The sequence below is a fragment of the Pyricularia oryzae genome, chromosome 3, assembly GCF_000002495.2.
Source record: "Pyricularia oryzae 70-15 chromosome 3, whole genome shotgun sequence".
Taxonomy (NCBI): Eukaryota; Fungi; Ascomycota; class Sordariomycetes; order Magnaporthales; family Pyriculariaceae; genus Pyricularia; species Pyricularia oryzae.
The window spans coordinates 4,474,470-4,497,983 of NC_017849.1; the positions used below are offsets into that span (position 1 = coordinate 4,474,470).

Consider the following 23,514-nt stretch of genomic DNA (forward strand, 5'->3'; position numbering starts at 1 on the left):
ATGCTCAACGAAATCGTCTCGCATCGCTGGACTCACAACTTGCTTTTAGGAAATGTTTGGAATTTCACAAAATAATTCTTCAGCTAAAAGTCACATTTTGATATTTCAACTATCAATATCATAATTCATTTCTGCTGAACCACCCGTTTATTCTACCAGTCCGATTTGGCCAGAAAACTACCAAACTTACTTTGACCAGTGTGTTGAACACAAGTGCACAGAAAGGCTCGAGGCAAGGAAAAGATTGTTATCTCAGAAATCAATCCAAGATGGTTTTTGAAGCGATACAGCCGGGTCCTCCGGATCCCATGAACCTGCTCAAGACAACGGCCGACGCAGACACCAGTCCGGACAAGGTTGATCTCGGAGTTGGAATCTACAGAAACGAAAAGGGAAACTATCAGGAGCTGGCGTCCGTGAGGGAGGCCAAGGTGCAACTGCTACAAAATGACCCTGGACATGATGTAAGTTGAAATTCTCCAAGTGACTGTTTATTTCATTTCTTCCACGCAGATAGTGACTCTAACTAACATGGCCACAAAAAAGTACGAATGCACAACCGGCAACGTAGACTTTATCAAACACGCAGCCGGCGTCATGTTCGGCCGGGACAGCGCCCTCCTCGCCGCCGGCAAGATCGCCTCGGTACAGACCATATCCGGCACGGGCGCGGTGCACCTCGCAGCGCAGTTCATCTCGCGCTTCGTGCACCCTTCGCCGACCGTCTACGTGGGCACGCCGACCTGGGGCAACTACAAGCCGCTGTGCGAGCTGGTGGGGCTGCAGATCGTCGAGTTCCAGCAGTACGACTCGGAAAAACGCACGCTCGACTTCCCCGCCATCCTGGCCGCCGTCCGCTCCGCCCCGAGGGCAAGCGTCTTCATCTTCCAGGCCTGCTGCCACAACCCGACGGGGATGGACCCGACGCGCGCGCAGTGGGACGAGCTGCGGGCGGCGGTGCGGGACATGGGCCACTTTCCCGTGTTTGACAATGCGTACCAGGGCCTCGGGGACGGGCTGGACGAGGACGCGTATGTGGTGCGGTCGTGGGCCGCCGAGGGCATCGAGATGTTTGTCTGCCAGTCATTTAGCAAGAACTTTGCCCTGTACGGGGAGCGGTGCGGCGTCCTGCATGCTTTCTGCCCGGCCGGGGCGGGTGCGGCGCGCAACGTTCACGATCAGCTGAGGTGCTTGATCCGCTGGGAGTTTTCGTCCTCGCCGGCATATGGGTCGAGGCTGGTGACTAGGATCTTGAGTTCTGAAGAGCTCAGGTCGAAATGGTTAGTAAATTGCCCCTTTGAGAAAAAAAAAAAAAAAAACAATACGCCGTTTCGGTTTCGGTGAATGGATGCATTGTTGACCGTGCTGCATTTGTCTTTCACAGGGAAAATGAACTCTCCGTCATGCGGCAAAGACTCAAGGGTAACCGTGAGCTTCTATTCAAACTGCTGACTGAGGAATACAAGGTAAGCAAACTATTGCAGCGCCGTAAAAACATTTCAATCTTTGCCTGGGTTTCTGCTAAAATCAAGCCCCTCAAATATTTAAACCAGACGCCCGGGAACTGGCAACACATACTCGAGGAAAAAGGCCTCTTCTCCTACTTCCGACTAAGCCCCGCCCAGTGTCGCGCTCTGGTCGACAAGCATCATATATATCTCCCTACAAACGGCCGCATCAACATATCCGGGCTAAATGATGCAAACGCGAAAAGGGTTGCCAGCAAAATCGACGAGGTCGTACGGGATACCCAGTAGAGAGTGACGTGCTTGGGTTGTCGGGACAGGGACAGGAAGGAGGACTGATCAATCGAGAGGACCAAAAAAACGTTTCCTTCAAGATCCAATCCATCGCAGCTCTCCTAATGTAATAAAAGTCGACTTCAACACGGCGTACGTGCGTCGATCCAACGCGACCAGTAATGTGTGGGAATGAGTATGCCTAGAAGGGGAGAACAGGGCCTGAACTAAGTCGAGATTGTGAAGGGAATACATCTATATCGACATTTGCCGTTTCCAATACAGGCCAACTTAGTAGCGGTAGACGGGAGGACGGACGGCTCCGTCGCCCCAGATGCCCAGGACGGCGACGAGGAACCCCAGACCGGCGACACCGGCACGCACCATCTGCTTCTTGACGAAGGTCTCGACGTCGGCACGCACAGTCTCGCCGTTCAGGTTAACGGGTTCCTCCTCGGGAAGCTCGTCGCCGCTAGTGCCATCGCTGTGGAGGTCGGTGCTCAGGACCTCGTAGCTGGCCTCCATGCGAGCGCGGGCGGCGCGTTCACGGCGGGCAGCTTGGTCGGCGTTCGACCTCGGCAGGGGACGCGGGGCTATGCGCAGGTAGGGGTTGAACCTTTCAGAGGCGGCACCGGCCGACAGGACGGCGAGCACCGAGGTGTAGAGAAGGTAGGGGTGGCGGAAGTAGCGGGGAGATGCGACCAGGGCGAGCGCAAAGGTCGCGGCCGAGGCGGCGGTCAGGGCGCCAAGCTGGCGGCGGGCCGAGGCCGAAAGGGAGTAGAAGGCGGATGCGGCGTTTTCGGATGAGTTTAATGTCAAAAGGGCCGGTGCCGACACGGTCCCCAATGTGTAGGAAAGACCCTGGGGAGATGCAGGTGTCAGTCAATCATGCTCGCTTAATTTCATCGCTTGCAGTTTGGCGTGGCCGCGATGATCCCGGGATGGAGCGACGCGTGCCGCACAACAACAAGCACAATGTTGCTCGACTTTAAATTGTCTCAAACACAGTGTGATGGTCACTCAAGGCGGAGATGCCTATCGAGGACTGCTCTCGGGCGGGTTGACGACGACTCGTTGGTTGCGGGGCCGCCTTATTAAATGACGTAGCGACGCAACGGAGACCGCCATGCAGGTAACTCATGCAGACAAAGCAACAGAAAAAGAAAAACAAAGCTGAAACGGAGCTCGGGGAAGATGGCTACTCACAGTCAAAAGACCCAGGGAAACAGTCCCGACGAACTTGAGGACAGACACTCCACGGGAAGCCATGGTTGCTGCTGATTTTGGAAATGGCGGAACGGGAGGTTGGCAGAAATGAGCAAACAAACGCAAAGGAGTTTGACGTTGCTGCTGTGCCGAGAGAGGAGAAAGGACGGAGCTCGTTCGTTGGGAGGAAGAACATGGAGAGCTTAAGCAGGGATCGACCAGTAGCGGGCGGGGTGAAGGTCCATCCTGATTATTGGTTTTCTTATTGGCTCGGCTGGATCAAAGGTGGAGCTTGTGTGGGATCCCTTTCTACCTTGCATGGAGTTAAGCGCCCTGGAGTAGACGATTCTATCAAAGCTTGTTCACGTAGCAACGACCGTTATAGGAAACCAAAGGCAAAGCCACTGGGTTTTCCTTTGCCTTCACTCATATATTGCAATACTGCATAACTGTATCTGAATTGAGTAGCTCAGCGAGCAAAGGTTTAGCCCGGAAGCGTTCATTGCACAGTGGGGATAAAAGTCCCAGCTCCATGTTCACATGTAATCATTCTTTCCCAGCCCCTTTTATTACAATATGGCCTGGACACCCTTCGACAACTAGGTGGGTGACTCCAAGGGCAAAAAAAAAAAAAAACCCCTAAATTATTTAAGTAAAATCATCTAAACAAATAGTCCGATAGAATTATCTAGTCTCATGGGCAACATATGCGTCTATACTAGCAACGTGATCCACCTAGAGTTGCCTAGTTGGCAATGTCGCCGTAATATGGCCCAGCATCAAGGCCAGGAAGTTGCCGACGTGAATTATGTACAATTATTTCAGTTTACCGTCAAGTTTACATAGAAAATGGGCGGCTCAGCCTCAATATAGCCCTCGACAAGCAAGTTGTCAAGCATGTAAGGGCACTGCATTAGTTCGTTCGGATCAACGGCCGCCCCATTTTCCTAAAGCTGCTGTTTACGAAAGGACCAAATGGGAAAGGGATGACTCCCATGGGGTCGGTAAAATAAAGAAACGAAATAGAAGCATTCTCGGGGCGACACCCCCGTTCAGTAGTAGCTAGTATAGCATTCGGCGTCAACGAACCAAATCTGTATACAATGCGTAGCGTTGCCCGGAGAACAAAACGACGGGAGTCATCCCCAGGGAGGTAGGTCTAGGAATTGCATCATTTGCCTGGGAGAGTTTGTTGGTGATTTCTTCACATGGCATTCAGCTGCCCGTCCTACGTAGCATGCAAAAAGGGGGCCGGCATATCGATGGCAAAGTTATTACATTGAACTACTTGACCGAGAGGCGAGCTTTCTGTAAATATCGCATAACTGTACTTGAAAGGCTATTTTTTGTAGGTATATAAGTCCCCCTTCTCCTACTCTTTGTGGCATTTCGTCCACTCTGCCTCGAGCCATCTACAAGTCTTACGATACGTCAGATTATTACAGTCGCTACAAAATATAAAGTCTCAACAGCCCAAGCCAAGCCTCAATACCAGCTCCTTGTTGAAAAAAAAACAGCTTGAACTTGCCGAGAACCATACAAGCACGCAAACAATCTCGTAAACCAACATCGAACTTGCCGACTCGACATAACATCGCAAGGAAAGGACAAGCCAAGTACCACAAAAGCACATACATACCTTCCTTATACTTTACCACTCCGAAAACCATATCAAGATGTCTCCCATGGCTGCCACTCGCACTCCCACCACCACTGGCATTGCTGCCAGGTCGTCCACCATTCCCGAGGCGGCCATCCAACTCAACAAGCCATCAAGGGATCCCAGGCCCATCAGCAACACGGCAGAGTCTTTCTTGTAAGTACTTTTTTTCGACCAAGTTTGCAAACACCTTTGTGGCTGACATGTATTCTCTGTTTCCACCACATGGCAGGTTGTCCAACAGGCCCAGCTACCAAGCGCGAATCGCAGCGCAGGGCAACGACCAGCCTGCTGCCGCCGCCGCCGCCACCACCACCACCCCCACCCTCACCGAACGGGAGAGGAGGTGCAAGGCCGAGGCGAAGCGCGCCGAGAGGAGGCAAAAGCAGACGATGGCGGCCAGGATCGCCAGCAACCCCACCAAGCCGGCGGCCCCGCCGCGCAGCAAGTTCTTTGCCCGGATCGAGAGGGAGCAGCGTCAGGCCAGGGCTGCCAAGGTCAAGGCGGCCAACAGGAGGATCGAGATGAGGCCTGGGATTCCGCTTGCAGAGCAGCGCCGGCCGGATTGGGGAATGCAAGAGGCCCGAAAGACCGAGGCGCACAACCATCACGTCGCAACCAGCGAAAAGGCCCAGCAGGTGGTTGCTGGGGCCGCTGAGAAGGCTGAGCGCCGGCGGTTGGCTCTGCAAAGAGCGAATGAAAGGGCAATGGCGGAGAGAGAGGCGGCCCGCGAAAGGGATAGACAAGAATATGGTTGGAAAACAAGTTGACTGGGATATTGTGCTTGAGTAACTTTGGCTTTTTTTGTTTATTTTTATATTTTGCTTGGGCATTGTTTTTGTAGGAGTTTTGTTTTATTGGGTATACCCAGGAGTTTGTCACAAGATTAGTCCATCTACAATGGAAAACTCGTCGCTCGACGATCAACTTACACCATTATCAGTGCAAATAGTGATGTAGCTGGTAATATAGGAAAGACTGTAAGCCATTCCACCAAAGAATTCCTGGGAAGGTTGATAGGCACGGTAGACATACCCCCCACCCCCCAGTGTAGATATCTAGGTAGGTTGGTGCGCGGGCTGAAAATAGTGTATTCTGGATGCCCAGTAGATGACTGTGGGGGCTGCTCAGTCTGGTCCTTTCAAAAGCATAAAAAGGGCAAAACTCAACCCGTTGCGACAGTCAGATAAACCAAATTACCATTAGGATTATGAGCCAGGTTACCAATACGCTACTTTGGATACGTATACTGGATATCCAATCTTCGCTCCCGACATTGGCAATAGGTACAAACGACTCGCGCCTGAGCCAGCATATAGATGCTTCTCGGTTGTGTCTCGTCCGTCAATCAACCTGTTGACTTGGAGAGCATACCTACCAACTCGATTGCCCCTGGAGTCTCATACCATGATTTCTGCGAGACATTGACGACACTAAACGACTCTGCCATCCCACTCGGATCCATACAATATGTATTCGCGATTTGCGCTTTGCTCGGGTCCAAAAGCTGTACAGTAGGGCACATGTTAGTTCGTTGCCTGGTACTCTGTCGGGACATGGGGAGAAGGTGCTTACATCCCCCCAGAACCTCGCGTTGATCTGGTTAATTATCGTGTAGAGCTCTGATATGTCTATTTCCAACTGGGCTATCTGAAGCGTGTGGTCAAAGTTCTGGATTTGCTGTAGATGGTTGATGACGATGTTGCTGCGGAGGCATGGAATAATTCGGGCAACATCAGCGGAAAGTGGCTTCAAAAATTGGGACTTGGTCCCGTTGGTTTTGTCTCGTTCGAAGATTTTGGTCGTCCCAGTGGTGTCGTTGCCTGAAACCATGCTACCATGTTTTTGCGCGTTCATTTGAGGGTCTCGGGGCTGCGGGGATGCGGATTCATTTCTGGGTTGAGCATCGACAGATCCATTCTCAGCAGCTTTTTGGATGGCTGGCATTTGCTGACAAGTGTCTTGAGTTGCCGTTTCCACGATGGAGCTATCAAGCGCCTGCTGGTTATCCTTGGCCTGGCTAGGGGATCCGTTCGTACCCGACCGAGAAAAGGTTCTCTGTAAAAGCTGGAGATCGAGGAACAACCTGATCTTGATCAATAGAAGGGCGACAACTGCGGAATGTTAATCAGCTCAACCCAAGAAAACACAGCAGATTAAGCCATGTACCAGAAGGAGCATACCCATGGAAAGCTCGAATGAGCTGCCGGAGAATATCCACCTGTAGTCCTCGTAGGCATACGAGTCTTTCAGATCCAGGTATGGCAGATAAATATTGGTGAAGCAAGGGCTGTGTATGGGCGTCGTCCCCCACCACTTCAAAAAGTCGTAGCATTCTTGGTCCTTGCCGAGCCGCAACATCAAGCCCGGGATCACGGTCCTCAAGACCAGTCCATTATCCTCTCTCGCCAGCCGACACAGTTTCAGCAGCAGCTCAAGCTGTGCGTTGACCGCGTATGGAGTGTTGAAACTGCCCATCACCCTTCCCAGAGACATCTGAGCACGCATGTAATTTCGAGTCTCTGGGATGGTAAAGAATTTGCCATAAGGGTCCATATCCCATACGAGATTTCGCAGCCGCTCGGCTTCCTCGGACACTTCCTTAATGCATTTGGCGACAAGTCGGCAGTTTGTGCTGTGGCAAGGGTGGTCTGCGATTTGATGTTCCCGAGAACAGTAATGAACCATCTCGCATCGCTGGCAAATGAGGAGGTCCGGCCTCTGCTCGCCACAGAAGTGGCAGAAGGCCTGACGTGGGAGTCTCTTGAACTTGCTGCCAGCCTTCATCGTCGCTGCTCTGGTTTGCTGGTACCGGTAGGGCGAATGAATAGCTCACTCTGGTATACTGATGCTACGAGGATAGAATCAGGTAAGAAGGCAGCGCTTCTATGCGTTATTGATGGAAGAAGTGAACAAGATTTGCGTATGGTTATGTGTGAACTCTGATACACTGCATATGGGACCTAAGTTGGTGGTTGGTAAACTTAATCTGCCTTCTACGCCGGTAGGTACCTACCTAGGTACCTTGCCTCTCAAATTTGCATGTGCGCTAAGAGTTCTTTGAAAAAGCCGTGTGGTTGCAGCTTCCTTTTGGTCGTCTGCTGAAGCCTTCAGGGAAGGTACCTACCTAATCTCGGTGCCTCCACCTTGATGTCTCGTTGGACTGTGCCTCCTTTTCTGGATACGCCCACCAAGTCGCCCCAGTTGGAGGTCACAGGGGAACAGGAAAATAACCGCAAACTCTTCCAAGACTCTACCAACCAGGGGATTTCTATTATGAGCTGCAAGCAGTTTGTTGACCAAGGAGATGGAACGCAGAGAAATCTTTTCATTTTCTGGTATCAAAAAGTTGAAAACAAAGCAATTTCGGGCCATCAAGCATCACTATGGCCCGACGCCTTATAGCCTGACAAAACGCCCAAATATAAAAAAGGCACTCCAGACAAAGGAAAAGAAATGAAGATACAAAAATGAAACACGCGTCGCTATGCTTCAGAAACGCAAGCATCCGTTCATTCGCTGCAAAAGGGGTATTGTAGAAAAAGAAAACACATTGTAAACTGATCAAGGTAGTCCATCCATCCTTACAAAGCAGCCACAGCCCCGAGCATGCCGAGGATGGCAGCAACAGGTGCCGCTCCCGTCGGCGCCGGCATACGAGCGCCACCTGTCTTGGTGGTGGTCTGGATCGTCCCCGAGCCCGGGTTCGCGCTGGGGGGAGTCTGAGAGGAGCTCGGCCCGGGGGTGGTGATTGCCGGGCCAAAGGAGCTGGTGACAGTCTTGTCGGCGCTCGTCATGACCATGAACAGACTCCTCCCGTTCTCGCAGCTGACCTTCCCGTCGACAAAGGCGACACGTGCGCTCTCGCAGCACACGTTGTTGAGCATGTTGCCCGGGCAGCCCCTGTAAAGCGGGTTCAAGGTCACGCAGGGCGCCAGGGGCAGCTGCCACTCGACGCCGCCGCCGCTGCAGTTGGGGTCGGTGGACTTGCAGCACAGGCCCTTTTCCGCATCGTAGGCGCCGGTGCAGGGCAGAGGCGGAACGGGCCGGGTGGTGCCAGTTGGGATGTCGAACTTGGGCTGCGGTGGCGCCGTCGTGCAGTATGCCGGCGTGCCGGTGATGGTGGACGAGACAGATAATGTTGATGTCGTCGCTGCCGTGCTGGCTGGCGCGCTGGAGCTGGGTGCAGGCGAAGCTGTGTTTGTGGGAGTAGGCGTTGCGGTGGGGTGGGCAAGGGCGATTGCGGGTAGGAGGGCAAAGACAACAGCGAGTGAGCGAAGGCTCATGGGACTTGTGGTGGAATGCATCTTGTAAGGGACTGTGCTGTGTGGTATTGGTGTCTTTTGCTTGAGTTTCAGGAATAAGGGATAGACAGAGGAATAGAGGGAGGGAAAAAGAATATAAAACAATAGAGAGAGAGAAAAGTCAAGAGAAGACGTAGAAAGTACTTCCTAGTAGAAAGTACTATATATAACTGAAAGGCTTGAACTGTCTTGAATCAAGAGATTTCAATGCTTATGCTGACATCCAACAGCCAAATTGTGTGCTTTGTTGAACCCTTGTTTGGATATTCCCACAAAACTCGAGAACAAAGCACGAGGGCGACGATGTCAAACTCAAATGCGAATGAATGCTGATGCTGAACAAGAGAATCATCAAACACCAAACCAACCCGCCTCCGACTCCTTATAGTCTTTCATCATGAGGACTCGAACTGCTGCATTGCTGTTGGGGGATGGATGAGCTTCAAGCCCCCGGTGAGAACCAGCCGCGATTGCTGCGCCCAAATCCCAGTAAGCAGTCGCTGTTTTTAGGACTTGGTAGGGCGATGATTGGCGCCAACTTCGGTGAGCCGGGCTTTAAATCCAGGCTACGCCCCTGGTCTATTTGCAAGGGTTACGGGTCAGCACAGCCTCCCACGTGACACCAGCGCAACTAACTGGTGCCTACACACAGGCTTGAATTTCGGTCGTTCTTTGTTCACTGCCCCTAGCTTGTCTGGTCTCAAACCGCCGAACACACTCACCCTGACTTGCTTGGGTTACCTGGAGTCGGCAAGTTTGTTCATTGATCGTCACCGGATCCTCACATCAAACCCTCCGAAGCACCATACGACTCATTGAATATCGAATGAGGTCAAGAATCCATTCTGGATAAAAATAAAAAATAATAAAATGAAATAAAAAACAAAAGAAGAAAGGAAAAAAATGTACAGGCTCTAGATCTATATTTCACATGGTTTCAATCTTTTACAACAATAAACTGTTCAATTTACCTTCAAGTACCGGGGTCGATTTTTTCCCCCTCTTGTCACACAAATACAAACCCTTCGAAAATCCGCTTCGACGAGATCCTCAAAAAGGGACTCACGCCGAGCGCTTGGCGATCTGGCCGTTAGCACAGGCGGTGCCCGCCGCCAGATCCTGCGGCAGCGCGTAGCCAAAGTTGCAGATGCCAAACTGCTGCGCGCCGATGCAGATGAGCTCGCCGTCCGTCGCGCAGGCGACCTTGGTGCCCTGGAGACCACCACCGTAGCCTGCGTTGGGTGCCGGCACGGGCGTCGCGGCGGGGGGAGCAGCCGTCTCGGGGTCCTTGACGACAGTGGCGAGGGTGGTGGGGGTGGTAGGGTTGATGTAGACACCGCTGGGCACATCGGTGGTGGCAGGAGGAGCAGTGCTTGCTGTCTCCTCGTTGCCACCATAGTCGCCCTTCTCGCCGCCATCGTTGCCGTTGTCGCTCCCTCCGGAGGGCGGGGCCGGCGCGGCACCGCCGTCCTGCATCGCGCGGATGTCCTGCTCGAAGCTGGGTGCCGCAGCAGGCGCCGGGCAGCTACCAGATGAGCCCGCCGTGGGAGGCTGGAGGACCATGCCGACGCTTCCAGGCTCGGGAAAGCCCAGGACGCCCGGCGAGGTGGTGCAGGTGCTGACGGGGTTGCCCTTGATGTTGGCGACAAAGATGGACGGCAGGCTGTTGAGGTAGCTCTGGCCAGCCGCCTCGCTGGCGCCGCCCGAGACCTCGATGGGGGCCATGTTCATGTACATCTCGCGGTTGCCGACCGTGTTGAACCAGGTCCACGCGAACGTGTAGCTGCCGCTCGCGAGCTCCTTGGGCACCGGGATCTTGAAGGTCTTGAGGCACTCCTTCTCCTCAAAGGATGTGCACTGCTGGGCGGTCGGCCGACCCTCTGGGTCTTGCCCGATGGTCTGAAGGTTACCCTCGCCGTCCGTCTCGCCGGGGCAGCCGCCGATGATGGAGGTGATGACCTTCCAGGCCTTGGGGTCGCTCGGCGGCGTGGTTCCGGGGGCCACGGAGAACTGGCACGAGCCGCCCTTGTGCATGGCGGAACCGGTGAATTGCACCTCGATCGGGGCGCCACCGGCGGCGTACTTGTTCATCTCGACGACTCGCGACAGTCCCTGGCCCGGAAAGGCAAAGTCGGGACCCAGAGGCGACGTTTGAAGCAGTGGCGCCTGGCCGTTTAGGTTGTATGGGACAGGCGTGTTCATGATCATGTGAGCGTCGACACCCAGCACTGCCAGCAGTGTTGCCAGGGCGACGTTTGTAGAGGTCGAAGGACGCATTTTGTGATGTGTTGTTTGTTGGTGTTGTGTAATGTCGAAATCTGGCAAGTTTCTTGCGTGAGGAAGCCTGTAAAAATGATGCGGTTGTTGATGATGATTAACGACTGGATGAGCCGGGACAAGACTCGAGATGAAGGTGACTTTTTATGCGACGAAAGAATGAACCAAGACCAAAGGTCTGTAAAGAAAAGAAGTCACTGGACAAAGGTAACGAACGTTTTGCCTGAACAATAGAAAGGTCATGTCGATTCCTTTGTCGCGAGGGGTGGCATTTGTCCAAATAAATGACTTTCGACAAAGGCAGATCGGCAAGTAAACAATGCTTCTACAGTATTCTGGATCGCAACAAACGGGCGAGATTAGTCCAGAGCTAGCCAGTGTAATACTAAGGATTCGGAGCTTAAGGGGGTAGGTGTTGGCGTTGGCTGTTTGCTAGTTGAACGGCTCCCCAATTCCGAGCTTTGTCCTCGTACTAACAGCCTAACCTGGTGTCTACGGGGCGGCAAACGGATGCGTAAGTCTTGAAAATCTCAATATTCACACATAGGGATCAGAGGCAAACTGTGGCACTCCTGAGACGAGCTACAGATTCTACTCACTAGGTCCAACCGAACCATCGGGTTCTACCGGTAGTTTTTTTCTCCCTCTTTTTGATGACGATTTCGATTACGATTCCCTCAGGGGCCTCCTATTCTTTCCTAGATCACTTGCAAAATCCTTACCAGATGTATCCAAGAGATCCTCGGGCCTTCTCACTCACCAGAGACGCTACCTCCCTCTGGCCATGACGGAGCTAGTGGATTAAACACGGCCATAAAGGATCACCCCAACGACGCGCTCCTCTAGCTGCCGCATTTCCCAGAGCTCAAGGTCCAGTCACTTAAAAATAAAATCCGGGGGTCGGAGATCTTGGACTAGCACGGCCTTCAATGTCCGGGGGACCTTCGACGGATGAAAGGTCTTGGCAAAGTCCGACAGTGGCATTTGCAAGGCAAGTTGGCAATTAGCCGTTGAGTGTTCCTGGGCTTGACCAACGGTGAAAGTTACAGTCAAAGTGCAATTGATTCATTTAGTAATCGTGGATTTGTTGCAAAAAGGGGCAGTTTCTTTAGCGCGTTGAGGCTTTTAGTGTGGGGAAGGGGGAAGAGTTGAAGACTTGTTAGACTCGTCCTAGCGACAAGGCGAAACATTTATCGATGGACGAATATGATTTATATATTTCGAGGTGGTGGGGTCCCTGTAGTCTCTATTCCACTGTAACAATGGTGCGAATGGGCGATTTCAAGCAGACGAGTCTTGTCGAGTTGGACAGGTTGTCGCGCAAAAAGTGACGACAAAGAAGTTACAGACAACCCGCTCCATTCTGTAAATTCCGATGGCATGTAAAAAGTGGACCCTGTTGCACAATTTCTAGTGGGGGTAGGCGCAAACAGGCTACACCTTACTGGCCTTTTTTGACGACTTTTTCTTCAATGCAGTTGTCATTTTTCGTACCAAAGCCAACCCCAGAGATGTCATGAAATGATGACAGAAATCTTGCTCTCTGCTCTGATCCGTAACTATGAGCGCTCGTCGGTCGACTCGCGCCAGACGTGCGACATACAAAGCCGTTGATTACGGCCTTGACGACGACGTCGACGGTGAAGTGGAAGTGAACGATACTATAACTCCCTCCAAATCCAGCAGACGGCAAAGAAAGCCTTCGGTAAATGAGGACGGAGACTTTGAGAATGGCTTGGGGCAGGATGGCGCCGGCCAGGACCAGATAAGCGACTTGTCGGCCGCAGAAGATGATGAGGTCCAGGCCGATGAAAGTGATGTAGGTTATGCTTCACACACCAGCTCGTCGAGGAGAGCAAAGGCCACGGACAAGACCCCCAAACGTCAGCGCAAGAATGCGCCGACGCAGCCAAAGCCTAGTTCGAGGCAGACGTCGACCCCAGCCTCCAAACCGGCCAGGGAATCAGGAACTGTGGATGTACAAACAGAGGACCCGACGGACCTAGGACCAGAAAAAAACGGAGACGCAGCCTCCAAGGTGAGGTGGCGATTGCCAAAGAAGAAAAAGTCACAAGCGGCATATCGAGCGTCACTGAAAGTAGTCTCGAAACGAAAAGGACCGCCCGAGACCGACGGGGAGCTTTGGCGCTATGTGGCCGACAACCTCAACAAAAGCTTGAGGGTCTATCTAGGTCCGTTGCAGCGTCACGATCGATTCGGCCTGCTTCTTGAGACAGTGTATGGACCGGATGTGGCCGCGGTCGCGCTTGCGGACAACCTGCGATTGCACTATGTCAACCACGTCCTCCCCGACCGTGGGTTGAAAAGACGTTGCTGCGTTATGCCAAGCCCCTGGGTTCCTGGCGGTTTCGAGGCAGAGCAGAGGAAAAAGTTCCATGCATGGTATCGACAGATCACAGAAGGTGGCACTGCGTCACAGAGGCTCGGCACGGTACCGGCCAAGCGTAAGAAGAAGCTTCTGCCCGAGTCAACCAAAGGAGATTTGATTACATTCATTGGGCCTCATGATAGCCAGAAGCCTGTGGTGATTCCCCAGGGGAGCGCAATAACCCTTTCCGAGAAGGATGAATCTGTAACGGACGAAGCACAACAGCCTACCGGCTCGCTATTCGATGTAGGAGGTGTACCGTTGGCTATAGGCTGGGCGCCCCGCGCGGACCCTGATGCTGCTCAAATTCTCGCCATCGCGGTTTCACCACACTCAGACTATGCATTCTACCGAACCGAGAAGGCAGTCCCCAAGGAGGATAAGACCGCCGGTAGTGTGCAGTTCTGGAGGTTTGAGTCAGAATTGGATGGGGATTCTGTGCGCAGGCCTTGCCGAAAACCGCCGCAGAGAGTTTCGGCCATTTGCTTCGACTGGGGTAGAGTGACGAGACTGCAGTGGTGCCCAGTGGCCCCAGTAACCAAGCCAGGATCCCTCTGTGGCGTCATTGCCGTCTTGTGTGAAGGTCAAGTTCACATTGTCGAGGTCAAGGAGCCTGAAGTCGGTAGCGAGACACAGTTCGGTAGGTTTACCTGTTGCCCGGTTCTCACATAACGATGTACTGCATGAAAATATGGGCCGATATCTAACCAAACCTGCACACGTCTCTAGACTGGATTCAAACACCCATCGCCACAATCAGCCTCAAAGAGGAAGAAACTGGGATAGTCGCAACTTGTTTCGCATGGGTCAATGTCAACCGCATAGCGGTCGGATTCAAGGATGGAACCATCGGCATATGGTCCATACAGCCTCTTGTTCTCATATCAAGACAAGTTGTCCACCACGCGGAAATGCTCGACATATGCTCAGGCTACCCCTCGCACCCTTACCTGATAACATCCGTCCCGTTGGGCGGTTGTCCGGCCATTACCGATTTCACGGATCCATCACAGGAAACCGCAGCCCATACGACTCCAAGTGCCGTTTTCCAGCCCAACATGCTAGACTGGTGTGAACACATGCAAGGCTTTCTTTCAACTTATGCCAACTCCACCCCGGGCTCTACCACTGTCGCCTTCCTGGCCATGAGGTATCCCTCGCAGCTACGCACCGTCTTCCAAGGCTTCAGCCAGCCTATGTGCCTGTCAGCCGGCAAGACGCACTGTTATACGCTGATTGGGTGTGCAGACGGCTCGCTCTGGTCCTTCAACACCATGCGCAAGGTCTTTTACCTGCGAGGTGAGAAGCTGTACAAGATCAAGCTGTTTCAACACGAGTACAGAAAAGCCAACGAGGCCCAGACTCCTGATGGAGATGCCAATAATGAAGATACCACGATGCAGGACGCGGACCAGGAGAACACGGATGGCAAACCACAGATCCGGGGTGCAGTTCGCATCCTGCATGGGTTCAAGCCCGAAATTAACGACAATCCGAGAAACGATCACTCTAGGGCGGTCATGAAAAAGGCCCGGGAGAAGGCAAAGGCAAAGGCAAAGCGGACCACGGCACGCAAAGGCGACTCGGCCGCAGCCAATGGTTGTGAGCTGGTCGAGCGGACAGAAAGGGACGACTATCCGGAGGAACACAATCCGCTCAAAGGAATTATGTTGCATGAGCCTGAGACTCGAGTCGTGGTTTGTGCTTGGAATCCTAACGTCGAGCTGGGTTGGTGGGCTGCCGCTGCGATGGGCTCTGGGCTTGTAAGGGTGATGGACCTGGGCCTCGATTGAGGCTTGCTCTTTGCTACAACCCGGGCAGATGACAAATCGCGAGCCTTTTTTTTATTTGATTATCAAGTCTGTTCTACTCTAGTCTAGTCCAGTCTAGATCCCATCTTTGTGGAAATGCATAGACAATCCTCGAGCTTCAGCTGAATGAAACGAAATAGTAACAAGGCCATTTTTTTCTTTGCTGAAAAGACGCTGCTCAACATTGCGCAGAACCCAGCGGACTATGCCGAAAGTCAAACGCTTTGATCATGCCGTACAAATGAGATGCGGCGGCAAGGAGAACAAAGATGTGAAAGATCTGATGGCTGCTACACCATATGTCAAACTTGCCAGGGAATGACCGTTCGGGCCAGCGTGCCTGTAATGACTGCATGTCAGCAAAATTTTTTGTCGTAGAGTGCTCCGCGTGAAGAATTCAGGGGCTGCACAGATCTTACCGCATAGATGAAGGCTCCAAAAATGTACATAGCGCCCTGCAACATCACCCACTTCAGCCCCATCCGCTCGTCCAGGGCAGCAAAGCCATCCTCGCCGACGGCATGCACCACCGGTACAACGCCAGAGAGGCCTAGGCCCACGAACATGAGTGCCCGGTAGGGTCGCCAGGCTGGGGATCGGAAATGCTCTACCCAGGAAACTGCCAGGCATCCGAGGCCAAGAATACAGATCTGATAGGGGGTTTGGTCAGGTAATGTCATTACGGCAAGGGCACCATCCCAAAAGAAAGTGCTGCAGATTCACGGCGAGTAGGCAAACTCACCATGGACAGATAAAGCTCCAGCAGCGCCGGATGGCAGCGGAACCCGTAGTACAGCGCGGGGACGTAGCTACCAACGATCAAGAACACAATGCCCGTGTAGTCGAGCTTGTTCCCCCACTTCGCGACGGCGGGCGAGTGGTTGCTGAGGGCGTGAAAGGTGGCACTCATCCCCAGGCAGAGGAAGGCGCCTGCAAAGAAGCAGGCAAAGGCGAGCACGTCACCTCCATAGGCCTCGGCCACCCTGGGCCTGACGACGGCCTGCAAAAAGTACGCGCCCGTCGCCGTGAACCCGATGGCGCCGAGGAGGTGCGACCAGATGTTGACAGACTCGTTGTGCAGGTGCAGCAGGCTGGCCAGCGACGCAGCGTAGCTGTTGCTGGTGCGCCGGTACCCGCCCAGGATGAAGGCGTTGTCGCGCCGCCAGTCCTCCAGCTCGTCCCACAGGATGAGGAGCGTCTGGGATGCCTTGTCCTCGACGGCCTTGACGGTCTCGACGAGCTTGTCGGTGGCGGTTGTGGCGTCTGCGGAGGGGTCTCGGCGCCGGCGCACGCCGTTGACTGGTGGTTCGGGCATTTTTATTTCTGGAGGTTTTGGAGATGGAATGTCTCGGTTGTGGCCGTTTTTTTCTTCTTTTTTTGGTCGACTTTTTTCTCTTTCTTTTCTAGAATGTCCTTGTTCTGCCTAACCTCCGCCAATTCGTGGGTCCTTTTGTACAGTCGCCATACGCATGAATTTCTTTAGAATTGCACATGGGATTTGTGTTTGAACTGTTCTTGGTATTGTTATTTTTATTATTTTTCTGTTGAGGGCCGAGGCAAGAGCGATTATGAATGTGGAATCAATAACATTTCAGTTCAACAATTTCCCCGTCTTCCCAGTGCTATTCACCCTAACCCTTGAAGTACCCCTGAAGTAAATTCTTAAGCCATTAAACATGAGCATGCTGGAGTAGTCTCGGACTGAACATATACAGTAATTTAGATGCCGAGTATGGTTTACGGGTTAGATAAATAGCACGTCGTACAACACATGGCTCACCTTGCTTCAACGATTCAAGTCGTCGCAGCAGAACAAGGTGGCCACAGCAACAAGACACATGGCTCATGTCACCAAGTTTTTGAACAAGTTGAGCATGTCGGAACGCCAAGTTCATATTCCCAGTTTCTCGTAGTCCTTAATAATAGAACTAATCCACAACTCCATCGCTGCGTGTTCTGAATCAAGCCGACGCCGAGGTCAACATGGAACCGAATGGTCGCTCAAATGCCCAAAGCCAACCAAACGCAATGCTAATCATTTCTTTCCGCTCTTCTTGATACCCTGGGTACCTGTGTTAAGAGGTCCCTTGCCTTTGGCCTTGTCTGCCATCTCCTTCTTTGCCTTCTCCTCTAGTGCGCATCAAACAGGGTTAGCAGCCGACGGGGCAATGTTATCCAAGTTCGTTTCGTTTCGTTCATCCGAACTCGGGCCATAATGATATTTTCACTAACCGGCGCGCTTCTTCTCGAGGAAAGCCTTGTCGTCGTCGTCGAGGTCCTTGTTGCCCTTCTTGGGAGCCTTGAGAGGCTTGGCCTTGCCGCCTGAGTGTGCAGAAAACGCGTGTCAGCAATGAGCAGGATGGCGGGGAGGACTGGTCGTGGCTTGAAATCCGGGGATCGTTGAGCGCATACCTTCACGGTTTGCGCCACCCATTGTGATCTTCTGAAAAGATTCTGGTGAGGTTCTAGGCTGCGAAATAAAGACTTCGACGACAAGGAAACTTTGTTGCCGATGCGCTGGTTCAGGTGGGTTCAAAGATGGCTCTGTTCAAAGGGACTTGGAGAAAGACGGACCCGACCCTTTTTTGCCCCTCTTCCAACTGCGACGAGGCTTATCATTCGGGAAAATCAGCCGATAAGGCAAGGCACTCGAGTCTTTTACTCTAGCGGTGAGTGGGGTCTCAGACCCACTCTCGCCATCCCGACGCGCTCGCCCTACACACTAATTTACACTACCTACACACTGTATCCGATCAATCTGATGGATGACTCGCGCGAGCAATTCAGACTCTGAATCTCAAGCATAGGCGTTTTGTTCACGAGATCATCCCTTCACCGCGATCTGTTGATCCGTCACGGAATCTTCACCCCGACAGAGAGTACAGCATCTTTTTACGAACTTGCAGTGGCTTACAATCAGACCGGCATGATCTGACTGAAAAGGCTCTAGGTTAGATCCGGTTGGGCGCATTTGTCGCATCTCACTTGCTTCATCGCTTCTTTCACTGACGCTTACACAAACATCCCAACCTCTCGCAACGAAAAAAAGGGCCCAGGCTGGGTGACCAAAACACCAAGGAGCAAACAAAACACCCGATTCTCGATAGGCAGGCACATCCAGCGCGATGGCTTCCGGCTACAGCTCAGACGAAGGTGAAATTGTAGAGAACGGCGACCATGGTGTGAAAAAGGCAACCACTCTGCCGCATCGTGAGGGGGCCAGCGGTGTTGACCGTACCAATAGAAATCGAGGCAGGCCGTCCAGGTCTCCCGAACCCGGCTATCGTTCCGGCTCTCCACGCGGCTCCAAGCGTGCCCGCGCTGACGACCGCGACTATTACAATGGATCCAGGGGCGGCGGTGGTTCTGACCGCGACCCGCGCCGGTTTCGCGTCCACTACGAGGAGTCATCGCGCCGCCGCGATCGGCCTTCCCGCCAGTACGAGGACCTAGATCGCCCAGGTGCCAGCGGCCCTCTCCCATACGATGACCGAGACTATCGCTACGACGACAGAGATGGTGACAAGTACCCGGACAAGCGTGCACGTCACCGCAGCAGATCGCCGTACCGCTCTACGCGGGCTGAAAATGGAGGACGTGATAGGGGCAGCGGCAGAGGTGATGGTCACCATCGCGATCGACAATATCAGGATAGGGACCAGGCTGAGTCTATCAAGTATAGTGCCCACAATGACAGACAGCCACGGGACGAAACCATGTCCAAGCGGGCTCGTCCTGTGGCTGATGATAGTAGCCAGAGAATGGTCCATGCTAAATCTGTTAAAGGTGTTGCCGAAGAGCATAAAAACGGTGCTAAAGATGACAAGAGAGAGTATGTTTCCAATCTTACCACTTATGTTGGGTGTAGCTGTATTCCGAATAACTGTTCAAGTATGCTAATCGATCTACTTCGCTCATACAGCCCTGGCTCCAAGCAGTCCGAGTCTCAGGCCGAGGACTGGGAACCTCCGTCTGTCGTGGACGAAGAGGCTGAAATCGAGCGTCGGAGACGGCGCCGTGAAGAGCTCCTCCGCAAGTCACGCGCCTCAACACCAATGCAGCAGCAGCTTCTCGCTGCATCTGCTGCCAAACTGGCCGTTTCGACGCCTGAATCGACACAGGCCAACACGCCACAACGGACCGAAGTCAATACGCCTCGCTCTGGTAAGAACGCCCTGAGATGCCACAGCCATACTTCTGTTACTAATGCGTTTTCAGATGCGGTATCTCCTGATCGGTCCCCTGCGCAAGCCAATGATGCTGGAACGCCGGAAGCTCTGGATATGTTTACTGAGCAGGATTTGGTCAACACTCATAACAAGGGCAAATCCCTGGATGAAGACGGCCCCTCGGCTGCCGACTATGATCCTACTGCTGACAGGAAAGAGGATGAGCGCCGCGACGAAATGCGACATGGCAACGTAGGATTGCACGGCGAAGGTCCTAACACCAATAATGCCTCGGCCCTTGGCAACGGAGAGGTCATGGAACAGGAGACAGATACCGGCGCCCCGAAAGCAGCTGACGACGAAGACGATGACGACTTTGACATGTTCTCCACGGCCCCGCCTGAGAGGTATGTTGCACCCAAAAAGTCGGCTCAAGCGGCTGGTGCAGAAGATGAAGCAGGTGCTACGCAGCTGGCGCAGGGCAATGGTGGCGGTATCCTTGAAGGCGACGACAAGGACGGCTACTACAAGATCAGACCTGGAGAGATCCTGGACGGCCGGTATCAGATCCAGTCGGCACTTGGCAAGGGAATGTTCTCGGGTGTGGCGAGGGCAATGGACATAACGAACAAGAAGCTCGTTGCCATCAAAATAATGCGCAACAACGACGCCCTACGAAAAGGAGGTTTTACTGAGATCGCCATCCTGCAGAAGCTCAACGATGCGGATCCTGAAAACAAGAAGCACATTGTCAAGTTTGAGCGCTCTTTCGAGTACAAGGGCCATTTGTGTATGGCCTTTGAGAACTTGTCCCTCAACCTCAGAGAAGTGCTTAAAAAGTTTGGCAACAACGTTGGTATCAACCTTCGGGGCGTTCGGGCTTATGCATACCAGATATTTTTGGCCCTGGGGCACATGCGCAGGTGCAGCATCATACACGCCGATCTAAAGCCAGACAACATCTTGGTAAGCCTGACCTTGTCGTTTTTACCCTGGGGGTTCAACATGGCCGGCTTGACTAACCAGATTGATGACATCTTGATGCAGGTCAACGACCAACGTAATGTGCTAAAGATTTGTGATTTGGGCACTGCGATCGACAGATCAGACGCGGCGACAGCACACAACGAGATCACACCTTACCTCGTCAGTAGGTTCTACCGAGCGCCTGAGATCATTTTAGGAATCCCATACGACTATGCCGCGGACATGTGGTCGATCGGCTGCACCTTGTACGAGATGTACACGGGCAAGATTCTCTTTACGGGTGACAGCAACAACCAGATGCTTCGCGCCATCATGGAGATCCGCGGCAAGATGAGTAGAAAGCTTTATCAAAGGGGTGAACTGTGGCAGATGCACTTTGACGAGGTCGGCAACTTTTTCAGCCAAGAGAGGGACAAAGTCTTGGGCAAGGTACGTTTGCTTCGCTTATTTCCTTGGTGTTTGGTTGTTTTCTTTTTGTCCGAAATCTCTAGCCTGGCTCCTGCGTCAAACTCTCGCTTTGCGTTGCCCATGGGCATCGTTGGCGTCTATTCATTCGTTCTCTTTGGCTTGACATCGTTTGTTTTGGTGTCCACATTTGTGACATCTGCAAACAGAGATCGGTGGCGGTTGCGCTACTTGTTTCAAGATCGCGAATGCGTCGTCGAACCAACAATGACAAGTGGCGCGGCAATAATTCTATTTTTACCTCCCCTGCCTCGTTTTCCCGCACCCGAGATTCTGAGGACGCCCAACGACAGGACAATCTGTCAGCGGAATCACCTCATCCGTCTACCTCCACCAGACTCAAGACACGACCTTTTGGCCCTTGCGTTGGCGATTTCAATTATGCGCAGCGGGTCGGATTTTGAGGCCCGATTTGTTCAACCATCCATACTCGGGACAGTTTCCGATGCAACGATTTCCAGGGATCAAGTCAATAATACCCAGGATCTGAGATCGTCCAGCGGAGGTGGATCTAGTTCAGCAAACACAGCCTACCACCCCTGACTAGCTCAACGGCTGGGCGCCTACCTGATTAGTGAAGTCACTGCATCGTCCCGTGTGGGCTGCTAAAGGCAACGTACGCTTGTGGTGTCGGCGTCAACTCAGGCAACATCATCATCGACAGCCCTGTCTCCTCAGCTTTTTCTGCTGACGTGCAATGCAATCAAATTAAACCCCATAATCATGCCCCCAACAGCCCGGCTACGGTCATCGTTAACCCCTCTCTACACCTTCGTCTATCTTTGGCTGCGGCCTTTTCCCATTTTGGTGGGCCCAGTATCCGACGGACCGGTCACATCAACACCACCATATGGTGCTAGGCACCCCTTCCCAACACCCCTCTGTACCGCCCTACACCCTATTGATCCTCTCCCCAACATTTTCTTGTTCGTAAATCAAAATAGCAAATGCACGCAACGCGGCCCACAAGTTAACTAACACAAACCCCTGCAGACTACCGTCAGGACCCTGGCCGCCATCAAGCCAACTCGCGATCTGCGGACCCGTCTGCTGGCCGCGTCTGCTGGCATGACGGATACTGAGGCCAAGGAGCTTAACCTCTTCCACGACCTCTTGGATCGCTGCCTCCACGTCAATCCTGACAAGAGGATCACTCCCGCTGACGCCCTGAAGCATCCATTCTTTACAGCTAGGTTGCAAACGACTGGTCGGCGTTGACGCGACCTACAAGCATGCCGTTGAGGCTTGCTTGGGTGTGAAAATATAGAATCATAATTAGAAATACAGCCCCCACCGTCCGCGGCATACACTACAGGTCTCGGCAAGCGAAGCTTGTTCGTCAAAGTTAATGTAGCTGCGACGGCGCTGTCACGAACGACATAGTGTGCTATGGTACAAATATAGATCTACGGGAATATGCAATCCAATCTCGAGCCGTGTGCTTGTTACCAGTGAGCATGTAGCTGCCTTTGCCCCATATCTGCTCACGGTATCGTCGTTTCTATTAATTCCCAGCTAGCAGGAAAGGAGATGGCCTGATGACCAAGGACATCGGCGCTTGCTGAAACACGCATAAAGCTGCCATAAGCTAAATGTTTGTCCCTCATGATTCTGCAAGTCCTTCTGCCCTTGGCAGAGTGCCCCCCCCCCCCCCCCCCCGCTGAGTGTGAACTGGTTCGCACCAGGTACCTACATATCAACCTATCTAACGACGACGTAGTAAGATGTTCGTCTCCATGACGGGCGCTTGTTGTTATTCCTAGTTCCCATGCTGCATAAGCAGGGCCCAAGTATTGTCTCCCCGGCCCATTGGATGTCATGTGGCAGATCCACCATTGACTCCTTGCTCCCGTGCAATCCCGGATGATGTACACCAACAAGAAAGGCCACATACGATAGGATTTCGCCAGAGTACCAGTGTACAGTGTATGCACATCATGACCCGTTGCACCATTCCCCTACCCCATTATCGCCCAACGGTCCTGTGGACGGTTGAACTGGCCGCTTCGTCGGGCGCCCCCTGTGCCTTCTCACCCGCCCACTGGCCACAGCGGCCGAGTTCGAACCTTGTGGGAGGCAACTGTCGAGTCGAGCCAGGGGAGGATTAGTCGATCCCCCCCAGCCTCGCAACCCCCAAAGTCCTACCATCTCCGCCTCACTGACGGGTCCCCACGCGAGGCCTGACGACCATCTCCCGTTGTGCTCCTCCTTCCCCTCGCATGGATGATGACCCAAGACAAGCACTCACACCAAGAAAAGAGCTCAAAATGCGGCCCTACGGCAAAGTCGGCTAGGCTTTCACCTTGTCATGTACCTCAAGGTGTAGATTGGGGGGGTGAAGGTGTCTTGGGGGCGCAAACAAGAATTGTACACAGAAGAGGCAGGGCAATACTCGTGCCCTCCCCTCCAAGTCATTGCTCATACATGCACAGATCTGACTCGGCGTAACTGAGGCGATGTTTTCCTTCTTTTCTTTTTGTCTTACCATTCTTCTTGTGCGTTGTGTT

The 23,514-nt window shown here is 53.0% G+C and overlaps 10 protein-coding genes across 10 annotated transcripts; 4 read left to right on the forward strand and 6 right to left on the reverse strand.

The window, feature by feature from the left end:
- The first annotated feature begins 24 nt into the window (after positions 1 to 24).
- MGG_05067 (aspartate aminotransferase) lies at positions 25 to 1,891 on the forward strand. Its single transcript, XM_003712532.1, has 4 exons — positions 25 to 464; positions 547 to 1,280; positions 1,385 to 1,466; positions 1,554 to 1,891. The coding sequence occupies exons 1-4, from the start codon at positions 270 to 272 to the stop codon at positions 1,755 to 1,757; spliced, it is 1,215 nt and encodes a 404-aa protein (XP_003712580.1). The 5' UTR covers positions 25 to 269; the 3' UTR covers positions 1,758 to 1,891.
- MGG_12948 (uncharacterized protein) lies at positions 1,405 to 3,118 on the reverse strand. Its single transcript, XM_003712533.1, has 2 exons — positions 2,946 to 3,118; positions 1,405 to 2,600 (listed from the first exon to the last, which is right to left on the reverse strand). Exons 1-2 carry the CDS (start codon positions 3,006 to 3,008, stop codon positions 2,031 to 2,033), a joined length of 633 nt encoding a protein of 210 aa, XP_003712581.1. The 5' UTR covers positions 3,009 to 3,118; the 3' UTR covers positions 1,405 to 2,030.
- Positions 3,119 to 4,621: 1,503 nt separating this feature from the next.
- MGG_12946 (uncharacterized protein) lies at positions 4,622 to 5,375 on the forward strand (the record flags this gene model as incomplete). Its single annotated transcript, XM_003712534.1, has 2 exons — positions 4,622 to 4,761; positions 4,838 to 5,375. The coding sequence occupies 2 exons, from the start codon at positions 4,622 to 4,624 to the stop codon at positions 5,373 to 5,375; spliced, it is 678 nt and encodes a 225-aa protein (XP_003712582.1).
- A 346-nt stretch (positions 5,376 to 5,721) lies between these two features.
- MGG_15124 (uncharacterized protein) lies at positions 5,722 to 7,392 on the reverse strand (the record flags this gene model as incomplete). Its single annotated transcript, XM_003712535.1, has 3 exons — positions 5,722 to 6,112; positions 6,181 to 6,719; positions 6,789 to 7,392. 3 exons carry the CDS (start codon positions 7,390 to 7,392, stop codon positions 5,954 to 5,956), a joined length of 1,302 nt encoding a protein of 433 aa, XP_003712583.1. The 3' UTR covers positions 5,722 to 5,953.
- Positions 7,393 to 7,820: 428 nt separating this feature from the next.
- Positions 7,821 to 9,404, reverse strand: MGG_05069 (uncharacterized protein). The gene has a single exon (XM_003712536.1). It carries the CDS (start codon positions 8,910 to 8,912, stop codon positions 8,190 to 8,192), a length of 723 nt encoding a protein of 240 aa, XP_003712584.1. The 5' UTR covers positions 8,913 to 9,404; the 3' UTR covers positions 7,821 to 8,189.
- Positions 9,405 to 9,741: 337 nt separating this feature from the next.
- On the reverse strand, positions 9,742 to 11,186 carry MGG_05070 (uncharacterized protein; the record flags this gene model as incomplete). The annotated part of the gene is made up of 2 exons (XM_003712537.1): positions 9,742 to 9,754; positions 9,976 to 11,186. The coding sequence occupies 2 exons, from the start codon at positions 11,184 to 11,186 to the stop codon at positions 9,742 to 9,744; spliced, it is 1,224 nt and encodes a 407-aa protein (XP_003712585.1).
- A 1,467-nt stretch (positions 11,187 to 12,653) lies between these two features.
- Positions 12,654 to 15,623, forward strand: MGG_05071 (uncharacterized protein). The gene is made up of 2 exons (XM_003712538.1): positions 12,654 to 14,215; positions 14,305 to 15,623. Exons 1-2 carry the CDS (start codon positions 12,748 to 12,750, stop codon positions 15,366 to 15,368), a joined length of 2,532 nt encoding a protein of 843 aa, XP_003712586.1. The 5' UTR covers positions 12,654 to 12,747; the 3' UTR covers positions 15,369 to 15,623.
- Positions 15,389 to 16,978, reverse strand: MGG_16855 (uncharacterized protein). The gene is made up of 3 exons (XM_003712539.1): positions 16,129 to 16,978; positions 15,806 to 16,036; positions 15,389 to 15,726 (listed from the first exon to the last, which is right to left on the reverse strand). The coding sequence occupies exons 1-3, from the start codon at positions 16,699 to 16,701 to the stop codon at positions 15,565 to 15,567; spliced, it is 966 nt and encodes a 321-aa protein (XP_003712587.1). The 5' UTR covers positions 16,702 to 16,978; the 3' UTR covers positions 15,389 to 15,564.
- A 443-nt stretch (positions 16,979 to 17,421) lies between these two features.
- Positions 17,422 to 17,820, reverse strand: MGG_16856 (uncharacterized protein; the record flags this gene model as incomplete). Its single annotated transcript, XM_003712540.1, has 3 exons — positions 17,422 to 17,516; positions 17,619 to 17,708; positions 17,799 to 17,820. The coding sequence occupies 3 exons, from the start codon at positions 17,818 to 17,820 to the stop codon at positions 17,422 to 17,424; spliced, it is 207 nt and encodes a 68-aa protein (XP_003712588.1).
- Positions 17,821 to 18,144: 324 nt separating this feature from the next.
- MGG_12944 (CMGC/DYRK/PRP4 protein kinase) lies at positions 18,145 to 22,767 on the forward strand. Its single transcript, XM_003712541.1, has 6 exons — positions 18,145 to 19,218; positions 19,309 to 19,550; positions 19,605 to 20,521; positions 20,603 to 20,971; positions 22,001 to 22,601; positions 22,728 to 22,767. Exons 1-5 carry the CDS (start codon positions 18,512 to 18,514, stop codon positions 22,223 to 22,225), a joined length of 2,460 nt encoding a protein of 819 aa, XP_003712589.1. The 5' UTR covers positions 18,145 to 18,511; the 3' UTR covers positions 22,226 to 22,601; positions 22,728 to 22,767.
- The last annotated feature ends 747 nt before the right edge of the window (positions 22,768 to 23,514 follow it).